The sequence below is a fragment of the Anomaloglossus baeobatrachus genome, chromosome 1 (assembly GCF_048569485.1).
Source record: "Anomaloglossus baeobatrachus isolate aAnoBae1 chromosome 1, aAnoBae1.hap1, whole genome shotgun sequence".
NCBI lineage: Eukaryota > Metazoa > Chordata > Amphibia > Anura > Aromobatidae > Anomaloglossus > Anomaloglossus baeobatrachus.
In genome coordinates, this window is record NC_134353.1 from 265,125,777 (window position 1) to 265,150,250 (window position 24,474).

Genomic DNA, 24,474 nt, shown 5'->3' on the forward strand with positions numbered 1-24,474 from the left:
GAAGGAGGCACACATTCACTCATGCTCTCATTTTAGTCAGCAGTAGCTGCTGATTATATCGGATGGAAGAAAAGAGGGCCCCTAATAGGGCCCCCGGCATGCTCCCTTCTCACCCCACTGAGTCGGCGGTGTTGTTAAGGTTGAGGTACCCATTGCGGGTACAAAGGCAGGAGCCACATGCCGTTTTCCTTCCCTATCCCTTAGGGGCTCTGGGAGAAGTGGGATCCTAACCGGTCATCCAGGCACTGGGACCGGACTCCCTCCGCAGCCCCTATGGGATTCTGACGGACAGGAGACTGAGTATCATCAGGGACAGGACCCTGCAGCTAGAGGTACTCTGTGTCCCCTTGGGGACGGTGCATGGAGCACTTTGGCCTCAGACGCTGCAGCGACTGCGGTGTTGGTATGAGACCGGGACTACCGCGCCGACCGCGCCTGCTTGCCGGCCGCGGTTTTAAATTTAGTCCCCGGCTTTTGCGGCCTAGTGCCTTAAACTCCCGCCCCCGGGCCTGCCAGTCAGGGGTAAGGGCGGGACGGTCGGTCTGACGCCGACAGTGAGGGCTGGAGCACACTTAGATGTCCTCCTCCCCCCTCACTAATCACTCTGGGGCACCAGATTCCCGCACTTTTTTAGTTATGCCCACGGCTCCCTCCTCCCCTGTGAACGCCGACAGCCATGTTTTAAGCACATTCTGCCGGTGGAGGACTTCTGGCTGCAGCTCTGGGAGACCCGAGGCAGGGAATCTGGTGGCCACACACCGCTTGAGCGGTCGGTAAGCCACACCGGTCACCCGGTGCTGGTCCCCCTAGGGTGCCGAACTGTATATATATATATATATATATATATATATATATATATATATATATATATATATATTATATATTATATTATATTATATTATACATTTTATCGGTTCGGCTGTACTGTTAGCTTGTGGCTATATACCCTCAGTGATCACTCTCCTGGGAGACAACAGCATGTCGTTCACAAGGAGCAAGGGTGCCAAGACACAGGGTTATTTTGCAACCTGTACCTCTTGTGCGGCTATGCTACCTGCAGGTTCCACCTACCCTCACTGTGAGCAATGCTCGGGCCCTGTGGCACTCGCTCAGCCGGATCCTGGGGCACTGGTGGGACCCTCGGCCCAGGTAGAACCGCCGGCTTCCCCTGTCCGGGTGGCAGGGACAGAGTTTGCAGTTTTAGCTGACAAACTCTCTGAGTCACTTTCACAATCCATGGCTCAGTCTATGGACAAATGGTCTGCTAAGATACTAGAGGCCTTGCAGTCCAGACCGGCCATTACACAGGCCCCGGGCACTGCGGGATCGCCCCCAGGCCCCTCTCGGTCTGCGACGAAGCGTGCTCCTGGGGTGGCCTCTACTTATTACGTGGAGGACTCTGGCACGGACCGCAGTCCCAGACCGGGTAAGCGGGCTCGCTTAGAATCTTCCCCGACTTCGTCACGCTGTCCGGGGTCTCAGCTTGAGGACTCTCTAGAGGATGAGGCGGAGGTCGCAGCCCAGGACTCTGACCCTGACGTTGCTCTCAATCTTGATACACCTGAAGGGGACGCCATAGTAAATGACATTATAGCGTCCATCAACCAGGTGCTAGATCTTTCTCCTCCAACTCCACTTGTAGAGGAGTCAGCTTCACAGCAGGAGAAGCACCAGTTTAGGTTTCCCAAACGTACTCTGAGTGCTTTCTTCGATCACTCTAACTTCAGAGATGCTGTCCAGAAGCACAGGGCTTTTCCGGACAAGCGCTTTACTAAACGCCTTAATGACACACGTTACCCCTCCCCCTCTGACGTAGTTAAGGGTTGGGCTCAATGTCCCAAGGTGGATCCTCCAGTCTCTAGACTGGCGGCTAGATCCGTAGTAGCAGTGGCTGACGGTTCATCGCTCAAGGATGCCACGGACAGGCAGATAGAGCTCCTAATGAAATCCATCTATGAAGCCATAGGCGCGTCCTTTGCCCCAGCCTTTGCAGCAGTGTGGGCACTCCAGGCTATCTCAGCTTGTCTGTCTGAGATTAATGCGGTCACCCGTACCTCTGCTCCGCAAGTAGCGTCTTTGACTTCTCAGGCGTCGGTATTTTCATCCTACGCCATGAATGCTGTCCTGGACTCGGCTATCCATACAGCGGTAGCATCCGCCAGTTCGGTGGCAGTCCGCAGGGCCATGTGGCTACGCGAATGGAAGGCAGACTCTGCTTCCAAGAAGTTCTTGACCGGTTTGCCTTTTTCTGGCGACCGATTGTTTGGCGAGCAATTGGATGAAATTATTAAGCAATCCAAGGGAAAGGACTCGTCCTTACCCCAGCCCAAACCAAACAGACCTCAGCAACGAAAAATTCAAGCGAGGTTTCGGTCCTTTCGGCCCTCAGCCAGATCCCAATCCTCCTCGTCCAACAGGCCACAGAAGAGCCAGAGAAACTCTTCTGCATGGCGGTCTAAGTCCCGTCCTCCAAAGACCGCCGGAGGCACCGTCTCCAAGGCGGCCTCCTCATGACTTTCGGCCTCCGCAAACCGCATCCTCGGTCGGTGGCAGGCTCTCCCGCTTTTGCCACGCCTGGTGGCCACATGTCCAAGACCGATGGGTGAGAGACATTCTGTCTCACGGTTACAGGATAGAGTTCAGCTCTCGTCCTCCGACTCGTTTTTTCAGAACATCTCCACCCCCCGAGCGAACCGTTGCACTTTTTCAGGCGGTGGACACTCTGAAGACAGAAGGAGTTGTGATCCCCGTTCCCCTTCAGGAACGCGGTCGCGGTTTTTACTCCAACCTGTTCGTGGTGCCAAAAAAGGACGGTTCATTCCGTCCCGTTTTGGACCTCAAATTGCTCAAGAGACATGTGAGAACCAGGCGGTTTCGCATGGAATCCCTCCGCTCTGTCATCGCTTCGATGTCCCAAGGAGACTTCCTAGCATCAATCGACATCAGGGATGCCTATCTCCATGTGCCGATCGCTCCAGAGCATCAACGCTTCCTGCGTTTCGCCATTGGGGACGAACACCTTCAGTTCGTGGCACTGCCTTTTGGCCTGGCGACAGCCCCACGGGTCTTCAAGGTCATGGCATCCGTTGTGGCAGTCCTACACTCTCAGGGCCACTCGGTGATCCCGTACCTAGACGATCTCCTAGTCAAGGCACCCTCCCGGGTGGCATGTCAACACAGTCTGACCGTTGCTCTGGAGACTCTCCAGAGGTTCGGGTGGGTCATCAATTTCCCAAAGTCAAAATTGACTCCGACCCAATCACTGACTTACCTCGGGATGGAGTTTCATACTCTCTCAGCGATAGTCAAGCTACCGCTGGACAAACAGCGTTCGCTACAAACAGGGGTGCAATCTCTCCTTCGGGCCCATTCACACCCCTTGAGGCGCCTCATGCACTTCCTGGGGAAGATGGTGGCAGCAATGGAGGCAGTTCCCTTTGCGCAGTTTCATCTGCGTCCACTCCAATGGGACATTCTCCGCAAATGGGACAAGAGGTCGACGTCCTTAGACAGGAACGTCTCTCTTTCTCTGGCAGCCAAGACCTCTCTTCAGTGGTGGCTTCTTCCCACTTCTCTGTCGAAGGGAAAATCTTTCCTGCCCCCATCCTGGGCTGTGGTCACGACGGACGCGAGTCTGTCAGGGTGGGGAGCGGTTTTTCTCCACCACAAGGCTCAGGGAACCTGGACTCCGACAGAGTCCTCCCTTCAGATCAATGTTCTGGAGATAAGGGCAGTGTATCTAGCCCTAAAGGCGTTCCATCGGTGGCTGGAGGGCAGGCAGATCCGCATACAGTCGGACAACGCCACGGCGGTCGCGTACATCAACCACCAGGGCGGCACTCGCAGTCGGCAAGCCTTCCAAGAAGTTCGGCGGATTCTGCTGTGGGCGGAGGCCACAGCCTCCACCATCTCCGCAGTTCACATCTCGGGCGTAGAAAACTGGGAAGCAGACTTTCTCAGTCGCCAGGGCATGGACGCAGGGGAATGGTCTCTTCACCCGGACGTGTTTCAAGAGATCTGTTGCCGCTGGGGAACGCCGGACGTCAATCTCATGGCGTCTCGGCACAACAACAAAGTCCCGGCATTCATGGCACGGTCTCAGGATCACAGAGCTCTGGCGGCGGACGCCTTAGTTCAGGATTGGTCGCAGTTTTTCGACTGCCTTATGTATTCCCTCCTCTGGCAATGCTGCTCAGAGTGTTGCGCAAGATCAGGTCCGACTGCCGCCGCGCCATCCTCGTCGCTCCAGACTGGCCGAGGAGGTAGTGGTACCCGGACCTGTGGCACCTCACGGTGGGTCAACCGTGGGCGCTCCCAGACCGACCAGACTTGCTGTCTCAAGGGCCATTTTTCCATCTGAATTCTGCGGCCCTCAACCTGACTGCGTGGCCATTGAGTCCTGGCTCCTAGCGTCCTCAGGGTTATCTCAAGAGGTCATTGCCACTATGAGACAGGCCAGGAAACCAACGTCAGCCAAGATCTATCACAGGGCTTGGAGGATCTTCTTAGCCTGGTGCTCTGATAAGGGGTTTACCCCCTGGCCGTTTGCCTTACCCACGTTTCTTTCCTTCCTTCAATCCGGAATGGACAAGGGTTTGTCTCTCGGCTCTCTCAAGGGACAAGTATCGGCGCTTTCCGTGTTTTTTCAAAAGCGTCTAGCCAGGCTTCCGCAGGTCCGCACGTTCCTGCAGGGAGTTTGCCACATAGTCCCACCTTACAAGCGGCCGCTGGAACCATGGGATCTCAACACGGTTCTTTGGGCTCTTCAGAAACCACCTTTTGAGCCGCTGCGGGATGTCTCTCTATCACGTCTTTCGCAGAAGGTGGCATTTCTAGTGGCAATTACATCACTCCGAAGAGTGTCAGAGCTTGCAGCGCTGTCATGCAAAGCCCCCTTCCTGGTATTTCACCAGGATAAGGTGGTTCTGCGTCCGGTCCCGGACTTTCTCCCTAAGGTGGTATCCCCTTTTCATCTCAATCAGGATATCTCCTTACTAGTGATGAGCGAGTACTAAAAAGCTCGGCTGCTCGAGGCTCGGGCCGAGCCTCCCAAGATACTCGTGTACTCGGCCCGAGCACCGAGCCCAATGTTATCCTATGGGAGACCCGAGTATTTTTGTGAAATGACCACCGGCAGCATGTAGAAACCATAAAACTGTAAATTAAATAAAAAAACGTACGTGTGTGTGTGTAAGCGTGCATATAAATATACACGCGGAGTGGAGTGCGGGAGGGGCCGTAGCCGAGCGGGGAAGTGTCGGGCTAAAGGCACGGTCATTCTGTGAGGGCCGGCCAATCACTGCAATTCCACAACAGGGCTGTGGCATTGCATTGGTCTGCCAGCCAATCCCTGCATAAGGGCTGGCTCTAAAAAGAGCGCCAACATGAAGACCACGAGTACAGCACGAGTATCGCGAGATTACTCGGTCCCCGCCGAGTAGCCCGAGTACAGTGATACTCGTGCGAGTACCGAGTAGTAACAAGCATACTCGCTCATCTCTACTCCTTACCTTCATTTTGCCCTCATCCAATTCACCAATGTGAAAAGGATTTGCATTTGTTAGATCTAGTGAGAGCACTCCGGATCTACGTGTCTCGCACGGCGCCACTTCGCCGTTCTGATGCGCTCTTTGTCCTTGTCGCTGGCCAGCGTAAGGGCTCGCAGGCTTCCAAGTCAACCTTGGCTCGGTGGATCAAGGAACCGATTTTTGAAGCCTACCGTTCTTCTGGGCTTCCGATTCCTTCAGGGCTGAAAGCCCATTCTACCAGAGCCGTAGGGGCGTCTTGGGCATTGAGGCACCGGGCTACGGCTCAGCAGGTGTGTCAGGCGGCTACCTGGTCTAGTCTGCACACTTTCACGAAACACTATCAGGTGCATACCTATGCTTCGGCGGATGCCAGTCTAGGTAGGCGAGTCCTTCAGGCGGCGGTTGCCCACCTGTAAGAGGGGGCCGTTATCGGCTCTTTTTATTGGGGTATTCTTTTACCCACCCAGGGACTGCTTTTGGACGTCCCAATTGTCTGGGTCTCCCAATGGAGCGACAAAGAAGGGAATTTTGTTTACTTACCGTAAATTCCTTTTCTTCTAGCTCCTATTGGGAGACCCAGCACCCGCCCCTGTTTCCTTCGGGCTGTTTGTTCTTTGTGTACACATGTTGTTCAGGTTGAATTGTTCTTTTGGTTCATGGTTTTCAGTTCTCCGAACATCCTTCGGATTGAATTTACCTTAGACCAATTTATAAGTTTCCTCCTTCCTGCTTTTGCACCAAAACTGAGGAGCCCGTGATGCACGGGGGGTGTATAGGCAGAGGGGAGGGGTTACACTTTTTAAAGTGTAATACTTTGTGTGGCCTCCGGAGGCAGAAGCTATACACCCAATTGTCTGGGTCTCCCAATAGGAGCTAGAAGAAAAGGAATTTACGGTAAGTAAACAAAATTCCCTTCTTTTCAGTCTTCTGGACTTCCTGGTCTGTGGTATGCAAGGGGGCGTGGTGGAGCACACTGGCACGTGTGCAGTGTGCAGAGGCTATGTGGGCGGTCCACACATGCATAGTGCCTAAAGGCCCCGTCACACACAACAAGATCACTAAGGAAGCAGCGATCTCGTTATGTGACACCTACCAGTGATCAGGCCCCTGCTGTGATATCGCTGAATGGTTGGGGCCATTTTCTTCAAAGGCGATGTCCTGCTGGGCCGGACACATCGCTGTGTTTGACACCTACCAACGACCTCCTAACACTGTCCCAATGCCCGCCGAGATCGTTATACAGGTCGCTGATCGTTACTGCGTTGTTGGTAAGATCTGACTGTGGGACATCTTACCAGCGACCTCCCAGCAACTTACCAGCGATCCTTATCAGGTCACATCGTTTTCGGGATCGCTGGTAAGTCATTAAATGTGACGGGGGCTTTAGGGCTATGAAGTGATAGTGATCTAATCAGGAACAAACGTGAAAGCATGAATGAATGTGGGGCAGTGCTGCTGGAGATCAACCAGGGTCATAGAATCAGAGACATCATAGGAGGGTGAAATTACATAATGGTCTTCTTACAAAATTGTGAAATTATGTTTTCCATACTTGCATGTTCTCTGTTACTGTACACACAGTAAATGTGATATTTGTTTCATATATAGGTCCCTATCACCTTGATAAAGGCTGAAAAATTCTAGGCCGAAACGTAGTGGTAATACATAAAGGATTCCTTTTTGTTAATTTTCTCAACAATAAAAAACACTAAAGAAATTTTTTTCGTATCCATCTTAATTATTCCTGCATGAATGCCGAAGTTATCTTTACTATATTGACTATTTTTACTTACACGGTTGAGTCGGGTTTTCTCTTTTTTTTATATATTAGGGCTCATAGAAAGCCACTTCAGAATAGTCTGTTTTCCTCTTAACTATTCTTGGTTGTTTTGAGCTGTGTTTTGGGTCATTATCCTGTTGCAAGACCCATGACCTGCGACCGAGACCAAGCTTTCTGACAATGAGCAGCACATTTCTCTCTACAATCCACAGATTCAAGACACCCTGTGCCAGATGTAGCAAAGCAGTCCCAGAACATAACAGAGCCTCCTCCATGTTTCATAGCAGAGACAGTGTTCTGTTCTTAATATACCGTATTTTTCGCTTTATAAGACGCACCGGATTATAAGACGCACCCCCAAATTTGGTGAAGGAATAGAGAATTTTTTTTTAATAAATTGGGTCCGTCTTATAATGCCAGTGTCCGTCTAACAAATCATATAGAGTATATGTCCCTCATAGCCCCCCCCATCCTAAAATTAGCCCCCTTAATCTGGATATGGCCACCTTATATTGAATATAGCCCCCTTGTGCTGGCACACGTCCCCCAGTGATGCAACATGTCCCCTATGGCTGGCACACGTCCCCTATGGCTGGCACACGTCCTCTATGGCTAGCACACACTGCCCCCTGTGGCTGGCACACACGGCCCCCTGGGGCTGGCACACACGGCCCCCTGGGGCTGGCACACACGGCCCCCTGGGGCTGGCACACACGGCGCCCTGGGGCTGTCACACACGGCGCCCTGGGGCTTGCACACATCACCCTGTGTTAGATATTGCCCCCCATGCTGCTGCTTTTAGTAAAATAAACTCTTTCCTTACCTTCTCCAGCACTGTGCTCCCTCGTGACTCCGTTTTTGGGGTTGAGTTCCGGCCTCCTGCATTTCCTGGTTCTCGGCCAGTCATGTGATCGGCAAAGCAGAGTGATATCATCTCTGCGTGCCTGATCACAGCGGCAGGAGGGAGACCGGGAGACACGCTGGAGGGGGTAAGTAAAGAGTGTTTTATTTTACTATGGGCAGCAGCATGGGGGCCATATCTAACTCAGGGGTGGGGCATGTGCGATCAAAGGTAAGCACAGGCACATATAATATGCGCCGCTTCCCCAGCCCATCGCCGCGGTACGGTTTCAGCACCACAGTGATGGACAGCGGCTGTGCATATTATATGAGCGGGAGCAGGAGATCTAACTCTTTCCTTCGCTTCCTCTCGTCCATTTTGAGTGTGGTACAGGCCATGTGACCAAACAGCACAGTGAGTATGTGTAGCCCTTATACAGGCCCACTGACTTATTACAAGATTGTAGGCTCCTATGATGCTAATTAGTGGATACACCTTGATGTAACATGTCCCTTTTGTCACACTATTTTCAGGGGTACTATCATTTCTCTACAGGCCTGTTTCATGAGTTTTATTTTTTTATTTTTTTTTTTTAATTCTGTGCAAGCATGGTTGAAAAGCAGCAATGTCTGACTTTCATTTGTTCATTTTCATAGATTTTGTTTTTATCTATTATTACTTTTGTCAAATTCAAGTTATTTCTGTGACCATTGTGGGTTTTTCTTTCATTAAACGAGGGGTACCAACAATGTTCACCACGTGTACATTCGTGGAAAAAAAATAAAAAGAATTACAGTAGCATGCACCAAATTTTTTTTAAAGTGACTTATGCTGCTTTGTAATTTGGAGCATCTCTATAGACTTTTTAGTCTAAGATTATACCATTTGTAAAATTGATTTAGTTTGATTCTCAGCGGTAATCCAAATTGTTGGAAAATTTGAGCGCATAGGTTATGGTTTAGGCCACACGGTGTTTCCTACCCATTGCCGATGGACCTTGTTGTTTAACATGCTGAAAACTCATAACTAATGTCTTGAAAGGTGGGGAAAGACAGTTTCTTGTCACAAATTAATTCAGAATTCTGGCATATGTAGCTTGGAAATCAGTTCATGTGAGTTTAAGCTCATGTTCTTATGCGATCCACTCCGTGAGGCCTACGTACTATAGGTTCCTCTTCCACCTTCGGATTTGGTTCTTCATTTCAGTCCTGTCTGAAATGAAACTCTATACCTTTCCCAATGATATCACTTGACTGTCATATAATACGTTCACATATTTGTTCTCCAATGTGTCGACAGGGTCACGTCGTAAGTGACGCACATCCGGCATCGTAAGGTACATTGTAGTGTGTAACAGGTACGTGCGATTGAACGTTAAAACGTTCATCGCATGCACGTCGTTCAATTCCTAAAAATTGAACGTCAGATTGTTCATCATACCCGGGGGGGCACACATCGCAGGGTGTGACACCCCGGGAACGATGAACAGATCTTGCCTGCATCCTGCGGCTCCCGGCCAGCACTGCAGAAGGAAGGATGTTTACGTCCCGCTCATCTCCGCCCCTCCGCTTCTATTGGCCGGCTGCCGTGTGACGTCTATGTGACGCCGAATGTCCCTCCCACTCCAGGAAGTGGACGTTAGCCGCCCACATCGAGGTCGTATGGACAGGTAAGTATGTGTGACGGGGGTTAATCGTTTGTGCGGCACATTCAACAAATTGAACGTGCCGCACATCGATGGGGGTAGTTACGATCGCATACGATATCGTATGTGAAATCGTAACATGTAAAGCAGGCTTAAGACTAATATAATGCAGAGTCCAAATGGGAGCATGCAGGGGACTCCTCTGTAATCTCAGAAATTCCCTAAAATGGACACTTGAGGAAATGAAAAAAATGTCACAAATATTATTCTGAAATTATTTCTATGCTGACCGTACACAGGTCATTGTCCGTAATAATGTCTCCATATATTAATATGTACAGTCATGGCACCCTTGAAATTATGCCAGAAAATTAATCTTTCCTCCCAGAAAATTATTGCAATTACATGTGTTTAGTTATTCACATGTTTATTTCCTTTGTGTGTATTGGAACAACATAAAAAACTTACGAAGGCAAATTGGACATAATTTCAAGCAAAGTGCCAAAAATGGGTTGGACAAAATTGTTTGCATCTTCAACTTCATATTTGGTTGCACACCCTTTGGAATAAATAACTGGAGTCAATAGCTTCCTATAACCATCAACAAGCTTCTTACACCACTCTACTGGAATTTTGGATCAGTCTTCTTTTAGGGTGCCCTCTTCCAACAGCAATTGTTTAGATCTCTCCTCAGGTGTTCAATGGGATTTAGATCCGGACTCATTGCTGGCCACTTTAGATCTCTCCAGCATTTTGTCTTTTTCCATTTCTGGGGGCTTCTTGAAGTATGATTGGGGTCATTGTCCTGCTGGAAGACCCATGACCTAGGACACAAAACCAGCTTTCTAGCACTTGGCAACTAAAACTGCGACCCAAAATCCTTTGGTAATTTTCAGATTTTATGATCCCTTGCACAGTTAAGGCACCCAGTGCCAGAGGTAGCAGAACATCTTTGAAACTCTACCATATTTGACTTCAGGTACTGTGGCCTTTCCTTTGTAGCCTTCATTCTGTTTTTTTCTAAACAGAATGATGTGCTTTACCAAAAGCTCTATCTAGGTCTCATCTGATCACAAGATGCTTTCCCAGAAGGATTTTGGCTTACTCATGTACATTTTGGCAAACTACAGTCTAGATTTTTTTATGTCTCTGTCTCGGCATTGGGGGCCTCATGGGTCTCCTGCCCTAGCATTTCACTCAAATGTTGACGGATAGTTGGCGCTGATGCATCCTCAGCCTGCAGAACAGCTTGAATGTTTTCTGAACTTGATAAGGGCTGGTTATCGACCTTCCGGACTATCTTGAGTTGCAACCTTACATCAATTTTTTTCTGCAGTCTACGGATATTAGTTACAGTGCCATGAGTTGTTAACTTCTTGATTTATGTTGCCCACGGAGGACAAAGGAACATCAAGATCTGTGGAGATGGATTTGTAACCTTTTGATTTTTTATATTTTTCAAATTTTTTGGTTCTCAAGTCTACAGACCATTCTCTACTCCTCTATTTGTTCTTCATGCTTAGTGTGATAGACAATGCAAAAATTGAGTCAACTTTGCCCTATTTTATTGGTTTCAGGTGTGCGTTTACGTATTGCCCACACCTGTTACTTGCTACAGCTGAGTTTGCGACAAACATGCTTGAAAGAAAGTTTTTTGGGGTTTTTTTCCCACAGTTTTGTAAAGCTGCCAACAACAGCTCTTTCTGGCCCATTTTTGGGGGTTTGTGTGAAAATATGTCCAGTTTGCCTTTTTCCTTTTTTTATTTTTTTTTTGTTCCAATACACACTAAGGAAATAAACTTGTATAACAAATCCTATGTAAATGGAATAATTTTTTAGAAGAAATACGTCATTTTCTGGAAAAAAAAATTCAAGGGTGCCAACTCTTTAGGCAAAGATATTTAGATGTATAGCATTTCTTGATGTTCTTGTTTTGCGTTGTTGTCTTTGTAGTGAATATTGTGAAAAATGAAACACTTGGACCCCAATTTGTCAGTGGCGTTATTGTGAAGATCACCAGTTTGGAACCATTTCCAAATCGCCAGCATGTTAAGGTAATTCCTTGACCTAGCATTTCTAATCATGCTTGTTGTTGAAGAGAAATTACTGGATATAGCAATATATTCTGTATACATCATGAGATTACCTAGCCCTGATGATTTTGCAAATCTGTCCCGGAATAACTCTGTTCTTTCTGGTACTTTTTTTTATTACTCAAATTATACATTGCCATGTTTTATGAATCCAAATTCATTCATGCCATAAACTCTATCGCGCTAGATCAGTGTCACTGGACAAGCTGGCTCCTTTAAAAAAAAAAAATATAACAGTTTTCCATAGCACTTTCAGTGCGTAATACCAACATCTAAAGGCCCAGTCACACACAACGACTTACCAGCAATCCCGAAAACGATGCGACCTGATGGGGATCGCTGGTAAGTCGCTGGGAGGTTGCTGCTGAGATGTCACACAGTCAGACCTTACCAACAATGCAGGAACGATACAGGTCGCAGTAGCGACCTGTATAACGATCTCAGCAGTCACTGTGACCCTGACACACAATGTGAAACACAGCGATGCGTCCTGTCCAGCAGGACATCGCCTTTGAAGAAACTGGCCTGGACCATTCTGCAACGACTAAAGATCTCACTGCAGGGCCCTGATCGCTGGTAGGTGTCACACATAACAAGATCGCTAACGGGATCGCTACTGCGTCACAGAAATCGTGACTCAGCTGCGATCTCGCTAGCGATCTCGTTATGTGTGACGGTACCTTAACACAAGACCCAAGTTCACCATATATGTTCATTATATCTATGGTAGCTATGCCCAGACTCCGGAAGATCTTTGTTTTCAATCGCATATTTACCGAGAAAACGTCCTTTTGTAAAGGATAGAGGAAGTCTAGAAATATTCCAGCAATCACTGTCTGTTACTGTTACCTGGAGTTGGAGTAACATTAGATGGTTGTTTTTGTGACAGATCTGTTTTGAAAAACTTACATTTTTTACATTTCTCTTTACACATATGTGTGCTTCCTTTAAAGGAATTGTCCAATTTGAGACATCCTAGATTGATAGAATTTTCAGCAGCTGGGGAGAAGCCGCTGGAAACCTGCCTATATGACTAGTCATCCATGCAGCTCAGTCCATACCAGCTATTAATACCATGTTTTTCTCTGAAACGCCTGAGTATTTCAGACTTAAACGTACCTGGCTGTGATCGTACCGCCAGTGGCTGATACAAGCTGCCCAAATCGTGGGCAGAATATATCAGTTGACAGTTTCCTTTGAAGAGAAACTAAATCATTGTAATATATTTGTACCTGTGACTAAACGCAGACTGATAAGTGTCTAGGTCCTGAGATCCCCACCAATTTGTCAAAAAACATCCGAGAAGTGTGCAGCTCAGAAAACAGGAGCGCACATAGGTCTTGCCAGTGCGCACACACAGTATTCCATTCACGTGTGCCCGGATACATATAAGATTGTGATATATTGATGAAAACAACTGGTGTGCATGCGTGGGCTCATGTACCAGGAACAGAGATACAATAAGGTAATGGGTTAGCTTTCTGCTGTGCAAGAATCCCAGGGTCTGGATAGTGTCCACGCTGACGCACGTTTTGGCTTGTCACCTTCATCACTTTGTACGTAAAAGTGCAATGAAATATGAAAATACATTTCAAAGTTTTCGTTTTTAAACAAATCCTTTCTTGGTGACTCATCCCCTTTAAATCTTCTTTTAATTGTACAGTATTGGTCAATAGTTTGGGCACACCTGTTCATGTAATGGTTTTCCTTAATCTTATTGGAATGTGCACATAGAAGACTCAAACTAAAGGCAGCAAAACCACAAAGTTTAGCTATGGAATCATGGAGTAAAAAGATATGTGAAACAAACCAGAATGCGTTAAACCTTAGGTTCCTCAAAGCACCCACTTTTACTCTGATGAACATTTGCACTTGTTACTTGGCCCAAACAAGGCTCCTGTTTTTGTTTAAAGTCCTCACTAGTGGCTTCATTGCAGCAATTCTACTATTGAGACTTGCTTCTCGGTCTCCCCTGGTGTCGCAATACACAGAGGGAAAACTAGGAAAGATGAAGAGGTAGGCCATGGTGATAGGGAGAGAGGTCAACATCTCACTCTCACCTGTGGCTGACCCCTGAGCTCCATAACTGAAGCTCATGATGGGTCCCCCAAAATTTGCGTCTTCTTAGGCTGATAACTTTAATGGACTTCTGCAGCAGAAGTCATTTTTGGTCTATTTCTATTGGGATTGTCCCCATAAGAGCCCATTTCAGTCATGAAAAACATTATAGTGTTTGCTGGTTTTCATGAGTACATTTGAAGATACCTTCAAGGTTCTATCATTCTTCCAGATTGACTTGACCTTCGTGTCTTAATGTAATGCTGGACTGAGTGTCATTTCTCTTTAGGTCCGTTGAGTGGTTCTTGCCATATTCTGGCTTAGAAGGATTGTGGAATAGCTCAGGCAGGACTATATGGAACTGTGTACAAACACTACCTCTGCACATCAAATGTTCACCAGCACTTTGCAGGCCAATGACTTCACAAAGGAACTCTTGATAAGGCACTCCTGTACATTGGAGGCCATTCAAGGTTACGACCTGATGAAGCTGCTTAAGAGAATGCCACAGTGGTGCAAATCTGTCACCAGAGTAAAGGGGGGGGGGGGGTACTTTGAGGAATCTAAGGTTTAATACACATTCTAGACTGTTTTGAGTTTTTTACTACTTATTTCCATTTGCATTCTTTTGTGGTTTTACTGCCTTCAGTCTCAATCTACAATGTACACTTTGGAATAAGAGCAAGGAGAAGCATTGCATGAAGTGGTGTGTCCAAACTTTTGATTGATGCTGTACATTACTCCTTATAGATCCAAGATCTGCCTACTAGGGAGCTTAGAAAATGTTGATGCCCTGGAAGTTTGAAGATATACAGGGTCTACTGCTCAATGCTGCATTTCTCAAAAGTAATAGTTATTACAGTGGTACCTCGCTTAACGAGTAACCCACTTAGCGAGAATTTCGCTTAACAAGCAAAGCTTTCTGTAAATTTGTAACCCACTTTACGAGAAAGCTTCACTGGACGAGCGAAATCCTCACTGCACACGCTTCCGGTTCCGTACATCCACCGCGCTCTGACCCGCACTTGCAGTCCACATAAACACACACATGTACGCACAAACACGCACGCACGCACATACAGTATTATGCTCACTTTACCTTCCGTTCCACCGCCGGCCTCATGGTTCTTGTAGTTCCCGGGTACATCGCGACGTCCTCGCGACGAACTACAAGACCCAGGAGGCCTGCGATGGAACGGAAGGTAAGGTGAGCATATAATATAACATAATATGTGTACCTTTTCGTTTCATCGCCGGCCTCCTGGGTCCATTTTTTAAGACCAGAACGGTAGGTCACATGATGCTAACACACCTTTGAGCAGCATAGATGGCCTAAAGGTCCTTCCGTGGCCTGCAACATCTCTAGACTTGTCTCAGATGTGCTCAATGGGAGACATCGAGCATATCTGGGACTTCATTGGTTGGTAATTGCAGATCTTGATTGTGGACCCAACGGGGACAGTGTTGCTGATGTATGTAAAGCGCTATGGAAAAGTGAATAAATACCGTATTTTTCGCTTTATAAGACGCACCTGATTATAAGACGCACCCCCAAATTTGGTGAAGGAATAGAGAATTTTTTAATAAATGGGGTCCGTCTTATAATGCCAGTGTCCGTCTGACAAATCATATAGGGTATATGTCCCTCATAGCCCCCCCCATCCTAAAATTAGCCCTCTGAATCTGGATATGGCCCAGTGATGCCACATGTCCCCTATGCCTGGCACACATCCTCTATGGCTGGCACACAGCCCACTGTGGCTGGCACACGGCCCACTGTGGCGGCACACGGCCCACTGTGGCGGCACACGGCCCACTGTGGCGGCACACGGACTCATGTGGCTGCACACGGCCCCATGTAGCTGCACACGGCCCCATGTGGCTGCACACGGCCCCATGTGGCTGCACACGGCCCCATGTGGCTGCACACGGCCCACTATTGCTGGCACATGGCCCCATGTGGCGGCACACGGCCCCATGTGGCGGCACACGGCCCCATGTGGCGGCACATGGCCCACTATTGCTGGCACATGGCCTCATGTGGCTGCACACGGCCCACTATTGCTGGCACACGGCCCCATGTGGCTGCACACGGCCCCATGTGGCTGCACACGGCCCCATGTGGCTGCACACGGCCCCATGTGGCTGCACACGGCCCCATGTGGCTGCACACGGCCCCATGTGGCTGCACACGGCCCCATGTGGCTGCACACGGCCCCATGTGGCTGCACACGGCCCCATGTGGCTGCACACAGCCCACTATTGCTGGCACATGGCCCCATGTGGCGGCACACGGCCCCATGTGGCTGCACACAGCCCACTATTGCTGGCACCCGGCCCCATGTGGCGGCACCCGGCCCCATGTGGCGGCACCCGGCCCCATGTGGCGGCACACGGCCCCATGTGGCGGCACACGGCCCCATGTGGCGGCACACGGCCCCATGTGGCGGCACACGGCCCCATGTGGCTGCACACGGCCCCATGTGGCTGCACACGGCCCCATGTGGCTGCACACAGCCCACTATTGCACATGGCCCCATGTGGCGGCAGATGGCCCCATGTGGCGGCACATGGCCCCATGTGGTGGCACACGGCCCCATGTGGCTGCACACAGCCCACTATGGCTGGCACATGGCCCCATGTGGCGGCACATGGCCCCATGTGGCTGCACACAGCCCACTATTGCTGGCACATGGCCCCATGTGGCGGCACCCGGCCCCATGTGGCGGCACCCGGCCCCATGTGGCGGCACCCGGCCCCATGTGGCGGCACACGGCCCCATGTGGCGGCACACGGCCCCATGTGGCTGCACACGGCCCACTATTGCTGGCACATGGCCCCATGTGGCTGCACACGGCCCACTATTGCTGGCACATGGCCCCATGTGGCGGCACACGGCCCACTATTGCTGGCACAAAGCGCCCTGTGTTATATATCGCCCCATGCTGCTGCTTTTAGGAAAATAAACTTTCCTTACATTCTCCAGCATTGTCCTGTCTGTGTCCCCCTCCTCGGGGTTGATCTCCGGCCTCCTGCATTTCCTGGTTCTCGGCCGGTCATGTGATCGGCACGGCAGAGTGAAATCTCTTGTGCCTTATCACAGCAGCAGGAGGGAGGCCTGGCAGACACGCTGGAGGAGGTGAGTAAAAAGTTTATTATTTTACTGTTTGCAGCAGCATAGGGGACATAGCTAACACGGGGGAGGGGGCATGTGCAATCAAAGAAGGGGCAGGCAGATATAATATACACTGCTGCCCCAGCCTATCGCCGCGGTGCACTTTCAGCACCATGGTGGTGGACAGCAGCTGTGCATATTATATGAGCGGGTGCAGGAGATCAAAGTCTGCTGCTCCCAGCTTTCACAAGATCCCCAGCAGAGCTCCAGAGCTGCCCGCACCTCCCCTGGACTCTGTAGTGTGTGTATATATATATATATATATACACCCCCCCCCCCCCCGTATATTCGGATTATAAGACGCACCCCCTACTTTCCCCCAAAATTTGGGGGAACAAAAGTGCGTCTTATAAAGCGAAAAATACGGTATATTATCTTGAAGATTTGCATTACCAAATGCTGCATTCAGCGTGCCCAAACAGTTCTTAGATCATTAAAAACCTATACTATGCCAAGGTATGTAAGCGCAGGCATTTCTCTGGTTAGAGTGTGTGTGTGTGTGTGTGTGTCTGTGTGTGTGTGTGTGTGCACACAAAGACATAATCCTGGGGACCGTGATTAGCATAGGGACCCCTACCTTGAGGGAAAGTTCAGGTGCACACTTTTCCCTGCTACCCAACAGTCACTGGCATGTCAGTATGTTAATTTATTATTTTTCCCATATTGAAAAACCTTAATTAAAAAAAATCACTCTGATTAAAGAAAAAGTGTACATTAACACATTTTTTTTCCCCAGTACAATGTGGATACATCTGTATAGTACTGAAAATGCTATTGTGTATATATGTGTAGTTTCTTCTTTTTTCAGTGCTCTGCTTCATCGTTTTTATCCCCTTCTGAGAAACAATGCAGAACTAATCAAAAATAGAGAAGTGAGAAAATGGTGACTCCAGGTGTTGGCTGTTGCGAACATGAACTAACATGTTGCGTCTTTCCCTGTAGGATGCTTTGTCTGGAGTATCTGAAGTGGCTTATGTAGACATGCTGGAAAGTGATACAGAGTGCCATGTTAGATTTAAAACCCCCGCAGATGCCCAGGCAGTCATCAGTTCCTGCCCTGAAATGCAGAGAAAGCATAACTGGAAAATGCGGATCCTGTCTGGTAGGTACATGGAGGGTTATCAGCTGGCTTCAGTTATATCGTTGTCAAGTTACTGCACAGTACAAAAGAGGTAGCTTATTTTAAAAGGGTATTCCCATCTGCAAGATCCTAAAAATACCTCCAATCAGAAATGTAGTATAGTTCTCCTGATATAGCCATGTCCCTTAGCTTACCGTATTTTTCGGACTATAAGACGCACCGGACCATAAGACGCACCCTGGTTTTAGAGGAGGAAAATAGGAAAATAAAATTTTAAGCAAAAAATGTGGTCATGACACACTTATGGGGCGAGGATCTGCTGTTGACACTGTTATGGGGTAATGTCCTGCTCACATACTCCCCATGCTGCTCATATACTCCCCATGCTGCTCATATACTCCCCATGCTGCTCATATACTCCCCATGCTGCTCATATACTCCCCATGCTGCTCATATACTCCCCATGCTGCTCATATACTCCCCATGCTGCTCATATACTCCCCATGCTGCTCATATACTCCCCATGCTGCTCATATACTCCCCATGCTGCTCATATACTCCCCATGCTGCTCATATACTCCCCATGCTGCTCATATACTCCCCATGCTGCTCATATACTCCCCATGCTGCTCATATACTCCCCATGCTGCTCATATACTCCCCATGCTGCTCATATACTCCCCATGCTGCTCATATACTCCCCATGCTGCTCATATACTCCCCATGCTGCTCATATACTCCCCATGCTGCTCATATACTCCCCATGCTGCTCATATACTCCCCATGCTGCTCATATACTCCCCATGCTGCTCATATACTCCCCATGCTGCTCATATACTCCCCAAAGCCTGCTCATATACTCCCCAAAGCCTGCTCATATACTCCCCAAAGCCTGCTCATATACTCCCCAAAGCCTGCTCATATACTCCCCAAAGCCTGCTCATATACTCCCCAAAGCCTGCTCATATACTCCCCAAAGCCTGCTCATATACTCCCCAAAGCCTGCTCATATACTCCCCAAAGCCTGCTCATATACTCCCCAAAGCCTGCTCATATACTCCCCATGCTGCTCATATACTCCCCATGCTGCTCATATACTTCCCATGCTGCTCAAATACTCCCCATGCTGCTCATATACTCCCCATGCTGTTCATATACTCCCCATGCTGCTCATATACTCCCCATGCTGCTCATATACTCCCCATGCTGCTCATATACTCCCCATGCTGCTCATATACTCCCCATGCTGCTCATATACTCCCCATGCTGCTCATATACTCCCCATGCTGCTGATACACTCCCCATGCTGCTCATACACTCCCCAGCCTGCTCATACACTCCCCAGCCTGCTCATACACTCCCCAGCCTGCTCATACACTCCCCAGCCTGCTCATACACTTCCCAGCCTGCTCATACACTTCCCAGCCTGCTCATACACTCCCCAAAGCCTGCTCATACACTCCCCAAAGCCTGCTCATACACTCCCCAAAGCCTGCTCATATACTCCCCAAAGCCTGCTCATATACTCCCCAAAGCCTGCTCATATACTCCCTAAAGCCTGCTCATATACTCCCTAAAGCCTGCTCATATACTCCCTAAAGCCTGCTCATATACTCCCTAAAGCCTGCTCATATACTCCCCAAAGCCTGCTCATATACTCCCCATGCTGCTCATAATAAACCCCTATCCTGCTCATATACCCCCATCATCCTAGTGTATGGCCGCATCCTGTGGCACATAAAAAAAAATAAACGTTCATACTCTCCTCACCTCACTACCTGCAGCACCGCTCCTCGTACCATCTATGTCAGCGGCAGCGCCGCTGAGTGGAGCCGTCCCCGTTCCCCTGCAGGCTGCAGCATCGCGATATCCTCCGGTCTGTGCCGACGGCTGCGTGTGGACACGTGCGCACAGCGATGACGTCATCGCTGTGCGCGCCGCTAGTCTCCACGCAAGTCAGCTGACCAGCACATACAGGAGGATATCGCCGTGCTGCAGGGGAACGGTGACAGGTGAGTGTACTGATTCACTGCACCCCGCGCTGATGATGATGCGCGGGGGGGCAGTGAATACAGCCGCACATGATCACTCCAGGCTGTAGTTGCCAGGAGTGATCATGCGGGCCGGCTGTTTATCCCTCGCCCATCATCCCGCCCATCACCCCACTCACCTGTCAGTGCCGGCTTCAGCGCTGAGAGAGGATGGGCGTGCATATTAAATGAGCAGGTCCACGTGGACACGGCAGGCTGCTACAGCCTGCTCATGCCCCCGATGACCCGCTCCACCGCAGCACCCTCATTACCTGCAGCCCTATATTCAGACCATAAGACGCACCCCCACTTTCCCCAAACATTTGGGGGGGGAAAAGTGCGTCTTATGGTCCGAAAAATACGGTATGTGCAGGGCATTACAGCTATACATATATCCATGGTTATGACCACGAGCAACTAATTGCCACTATGAGTGGATCCCTGCACATGAGGTAAGAGACCTTGCCATATCAGGAGAACTATACTACATCTCTAATTGGAGGTATTTGCTATTATTATTAATACACCTACTACATATTGGGATAGGATCTTGGAGATGGGAATACCCTTTAATTTAATTTTGATTGAGAAGTGACTGACTTTTCATAAGGTTGCTTTTATATCTGAGCATATTTAGTAGAAAAAAAATCTGAATTTTAGGGAGGATCTCACCATAATTATACAATTGACATGCAGATGTTGTGGTCAAGAGGAAACCTAGAATATCCATGTTGTTAATGGTATTGTCCTGGGGTTTGACACAGACACTTCCACCCATCATGATGACCAGTTTGGTGTGCTATTTTTTGGCAGCCCTTGGGCACTGCAGATCAGTTTCTAAATGCACATATTTAAATAACTAATTTAAAAACCTTATTATAGTCGTCTTAGGTGGAGACATCCTCCTTACTTTTTTTAGTCTGTTAATAAGGATTGGTATATGTGGAAAGAAGGCAGGGAGCTTGTTCTTTCAACATACGCAGTATGCATATCACCTGTATTGTAAAATGGTGCATATGATGCCCATTTACTTACAGTACAAAGAAAACAAGTATTTAGATGCACACCATTGTGGATACCTTGTGGCTGTGTCTGCCACATATGTATTTCTGCAATTTTTTTTTTCTCTAAAAGGGTTGATAAATAAAACATCTGAACAGATCGTAATGACTGTTTACACTGCAAGATTATCGTGAGCAAGCTCAGTTCTCAGCAGCTCATAGTCCTGTGTAAACAGGACTCAGGCTGCCAAGAACAATGGCAGTCTATGCAGACTTGAGTGATTATTACAGATTGTTCAGTGCACATTGCTGTCTGCTTGTGTAATCACACTTTTATATCACCGGCAATCAAGGAGGTGATTGGCGGTCATTTAGGGCTACAGGCCCCTTTACACACTGAGACTTTTTAGCGATCCCACCAGCGATCCCAACCTGGCCGGGATCGCTACAAAGTCTCTGGTGAGTCGCTGGTGAGCTGTCAAACAGGCAAACCTGGAAAATGACGCAACAGCGATACAGACCTGCAGAACGACCTAGCTAGTCATTGGGGACGTTGTAAAGCAGCTTTTTGAAAGGGAAGTCGCTAACGAAGTCGCTGTAAAGGCCCCTTTACACACTGAGACTTTCTAGCGATCATGCTGCACAGCGGGAAACAAAAGACCAAAGAATGGTCCTGAGAGATGTGTAGTGATCAGCAACCTCACAGCAGGGGCCAGGTCGCTGATGTGTTTCACACACTGCAATGTCGCTGGGGAGGTCGCTATTACGTCACAAAACCGGTGACGTTACAGCGATGTCGTTTGCGATGTTGCAGTGTGTAAAGGGGCCTTACCAGTCGGTTCGTGTAAAAGACCCATCACTTATATTGTCAAAAGTTGTCAGGTTCAGTTATGAAATGAGCCATTTCTTAATGATTTTGACCTCCTGAATGCAAATCTGACATTGAAAATTCTTAGTTGGCTCTTGTTTGTATCATGTCAGAGTTTTCCTTTTACTGCTACATATAATTCATGCATAAAAGTTTCAGTACTTTGAAACATTGTTATTTTTGCAAATATATATGTCCGCACGCTGCGTTCTTGATTTGACAAAAACAATGCACCCTCTGGTAGACTTGACAATTGTAAACACTGCGCTTGACAAAGAGTGATAAAAAAAACTTTTTTTAAAGGAGAAATAAAATAGGATAGGATAGATAGAAAAATTAGAATGAAAGAATGGCTAGAACATGTAAAATAGATAAGAAAGAACATATAGAATAGAAATAACAGAATAGCTTGATAGAGGGATAGCTAGCTTGGAAAGCTGTTTTGTTTTGTTTTTTTATTTTTTTTTCTCTCTAAAAAAAAGTTTCATATCCAGCACAGGAACAGCAGCAGATGCAGGCTGCAACCCTCAGTTGTCTGCTGTACCTTGGCTTGTTATGAAAAATAGAGGGGATCCCACACTTTTTTTTTAAATTATTTGATTTATTTAAAAATAAATAAATGGTGTGTGGTCCCCCCATTTTTTCTAAAACCAGCCAAGGTGCTAAAATTATTAGGGTGGGAAGGCCCATCGGTAGTTGGACCTTTCCACCCTAGCAATAGCAGCACACAGCCGCCCCAGAAGTGGCGCATCCAGAAGATGCGCCAATTCTGGCGCTGGACCCGACTTCCCGTTGCCCTGGTGCGATGGCAGTCTGGGTAATAAGGAGTTAATAGCAGACACTAAGTTCTAGATTACTGATGGCAGTCATCTGAGACCCTGCCCCCATCACTAATCTGTAAGTGAAAGTAAATAAACACATACAGCCCCAAAATCCTTTATTTGGAATAAAATGCAAAAAGCAACCTCTTTCACCACTTTATTACCCTTAAATACTCTTGCAGGTCCAAAGTAGTCCACACGAGGTCCCACGGTGATTCAGCTCTGCTACATCCCTGTCCTGTCACAGCAGCACCGTAGAGCATGACTGCCCGCTGACAGCAGACAGAGACAGACCCGCGAGATGAGAATGAACTCAGGTGAACCTCTGACGTCAGTGCCGCAACACAGGCAGTAGTGACATTAGAGGTTCACCCAAGTTCATTCTCATCGCGTGGCTCTGTCTGTGTCATGGCCTCATTTGCTGTCACAGGTGAAAGACTCCAGCTGTGACTGGAAATCGCCTGAGTTACGGCACCGCTAATCGCACGGCTCACTTCAGTCACTCGGGTGATTTGCTGTCACAGGTAGAGGACTCCAGCTGTGGTAGCGGCTAACCTCAGTGACGTCACCGTTGATAGCGCGACTCACTTCAGTTGATGCGTGGAGCTCACAGCGGGTAGTCTTGTTCTATGGCGCTTGCTGTGAGTGTCAGATGTAGCAGTGCTGGAAGCGTTGTGGGATCTCGTGTGGATTACGTCGGACGTGGAGGGGTTTTTAGGGGGCTAATAAAGTGGTGAAAGAGGGTGGCGCTTTTTTGTCTTATTTCAAATAAAGGATTTTTCGGTGTTCGTGTTTATTTACTTTCACTTACAGATTAGTGATGAAGGGGTGTCTCAGACGCCTGCCATCACTAACCTAGGACTTAGTGGCTGCTGTGGGCTGCCATTAACTCCTTATTACCCAGATTGCCACCGCACCAGGGAAGTCGGGATGAGCCAGGTAAAGTCCTGGGACTGTCACATCTAATGGATTCCCGGAAATTCCGGACGGCTGCTGGCTGATATTTTTAGACTGGGGGTCTCCTTAGTCTGAGAATACCAGCCTCCAGCTGTGAGGCTTTATCTTTTTTGGGTATCAAAATTGAGGGGGGACCGCTCGCCATTTATTTAAATTCTTTATTGTGCTCTACTATATACACCCGCCCACCGACGACTGTGATTCGTTGCTGTCACTCAGCGTGGGGGCGTGTCTGACTGCAACCAATCATAGGCGCCGGTAGACGGGGAAGCAGTGAATATGAAATGAGCCTAATGAGCAGCTGGCACTTTCAGAAGCTGTAGACACCGTGACCGCTGCATCAGTGATCGGTGAGTATGAAGCGGAAAGAGAGAGAATGGAGAGAAGTTGGTGACCTACGTTTTTGTTGGCAAAAATGCATCCAAACGAAAAGGCAGTGCAAACGCACAGCTAAACATTTTGGTTGCGTTTTTCCACACATTTCAATGGTTGGAAAATGTTCACAAAACGCAAAGAAGTGACATGCTGCTTTTTTTTTTTTTTTTTGGCAACAATCTTGACAAATGTTTGAAACAAAACGCTGCTGAAAAAAAAGC

General features: G+C 48.3%; 1 protein-coding gene across 1 annotated transcript in view; it reads left to right on the forward strand.

The window, feature by feature from the left end:
• The window catches only part of LOC142311228 (la-related protein 7-like), a 77,203-nt gene that overhangs the window by 45,443 nt on the left and 7,286 nt on the right, over positions 1-24,474 (forward strand). The window contains exons 10-11 of the mRNA XM_075349451.1: positions 11,748-11,848; positions 18,063-18,222. Coding sequence (XP_075205566.1) covers positions 11,748-11,848; positions 18,063-18,222 — 261 coding nt within the window. The remainder of the gene's footprint in view (positions 1-11,747; positions 11,849-18,062; positions 18,223-24,474) is intronic.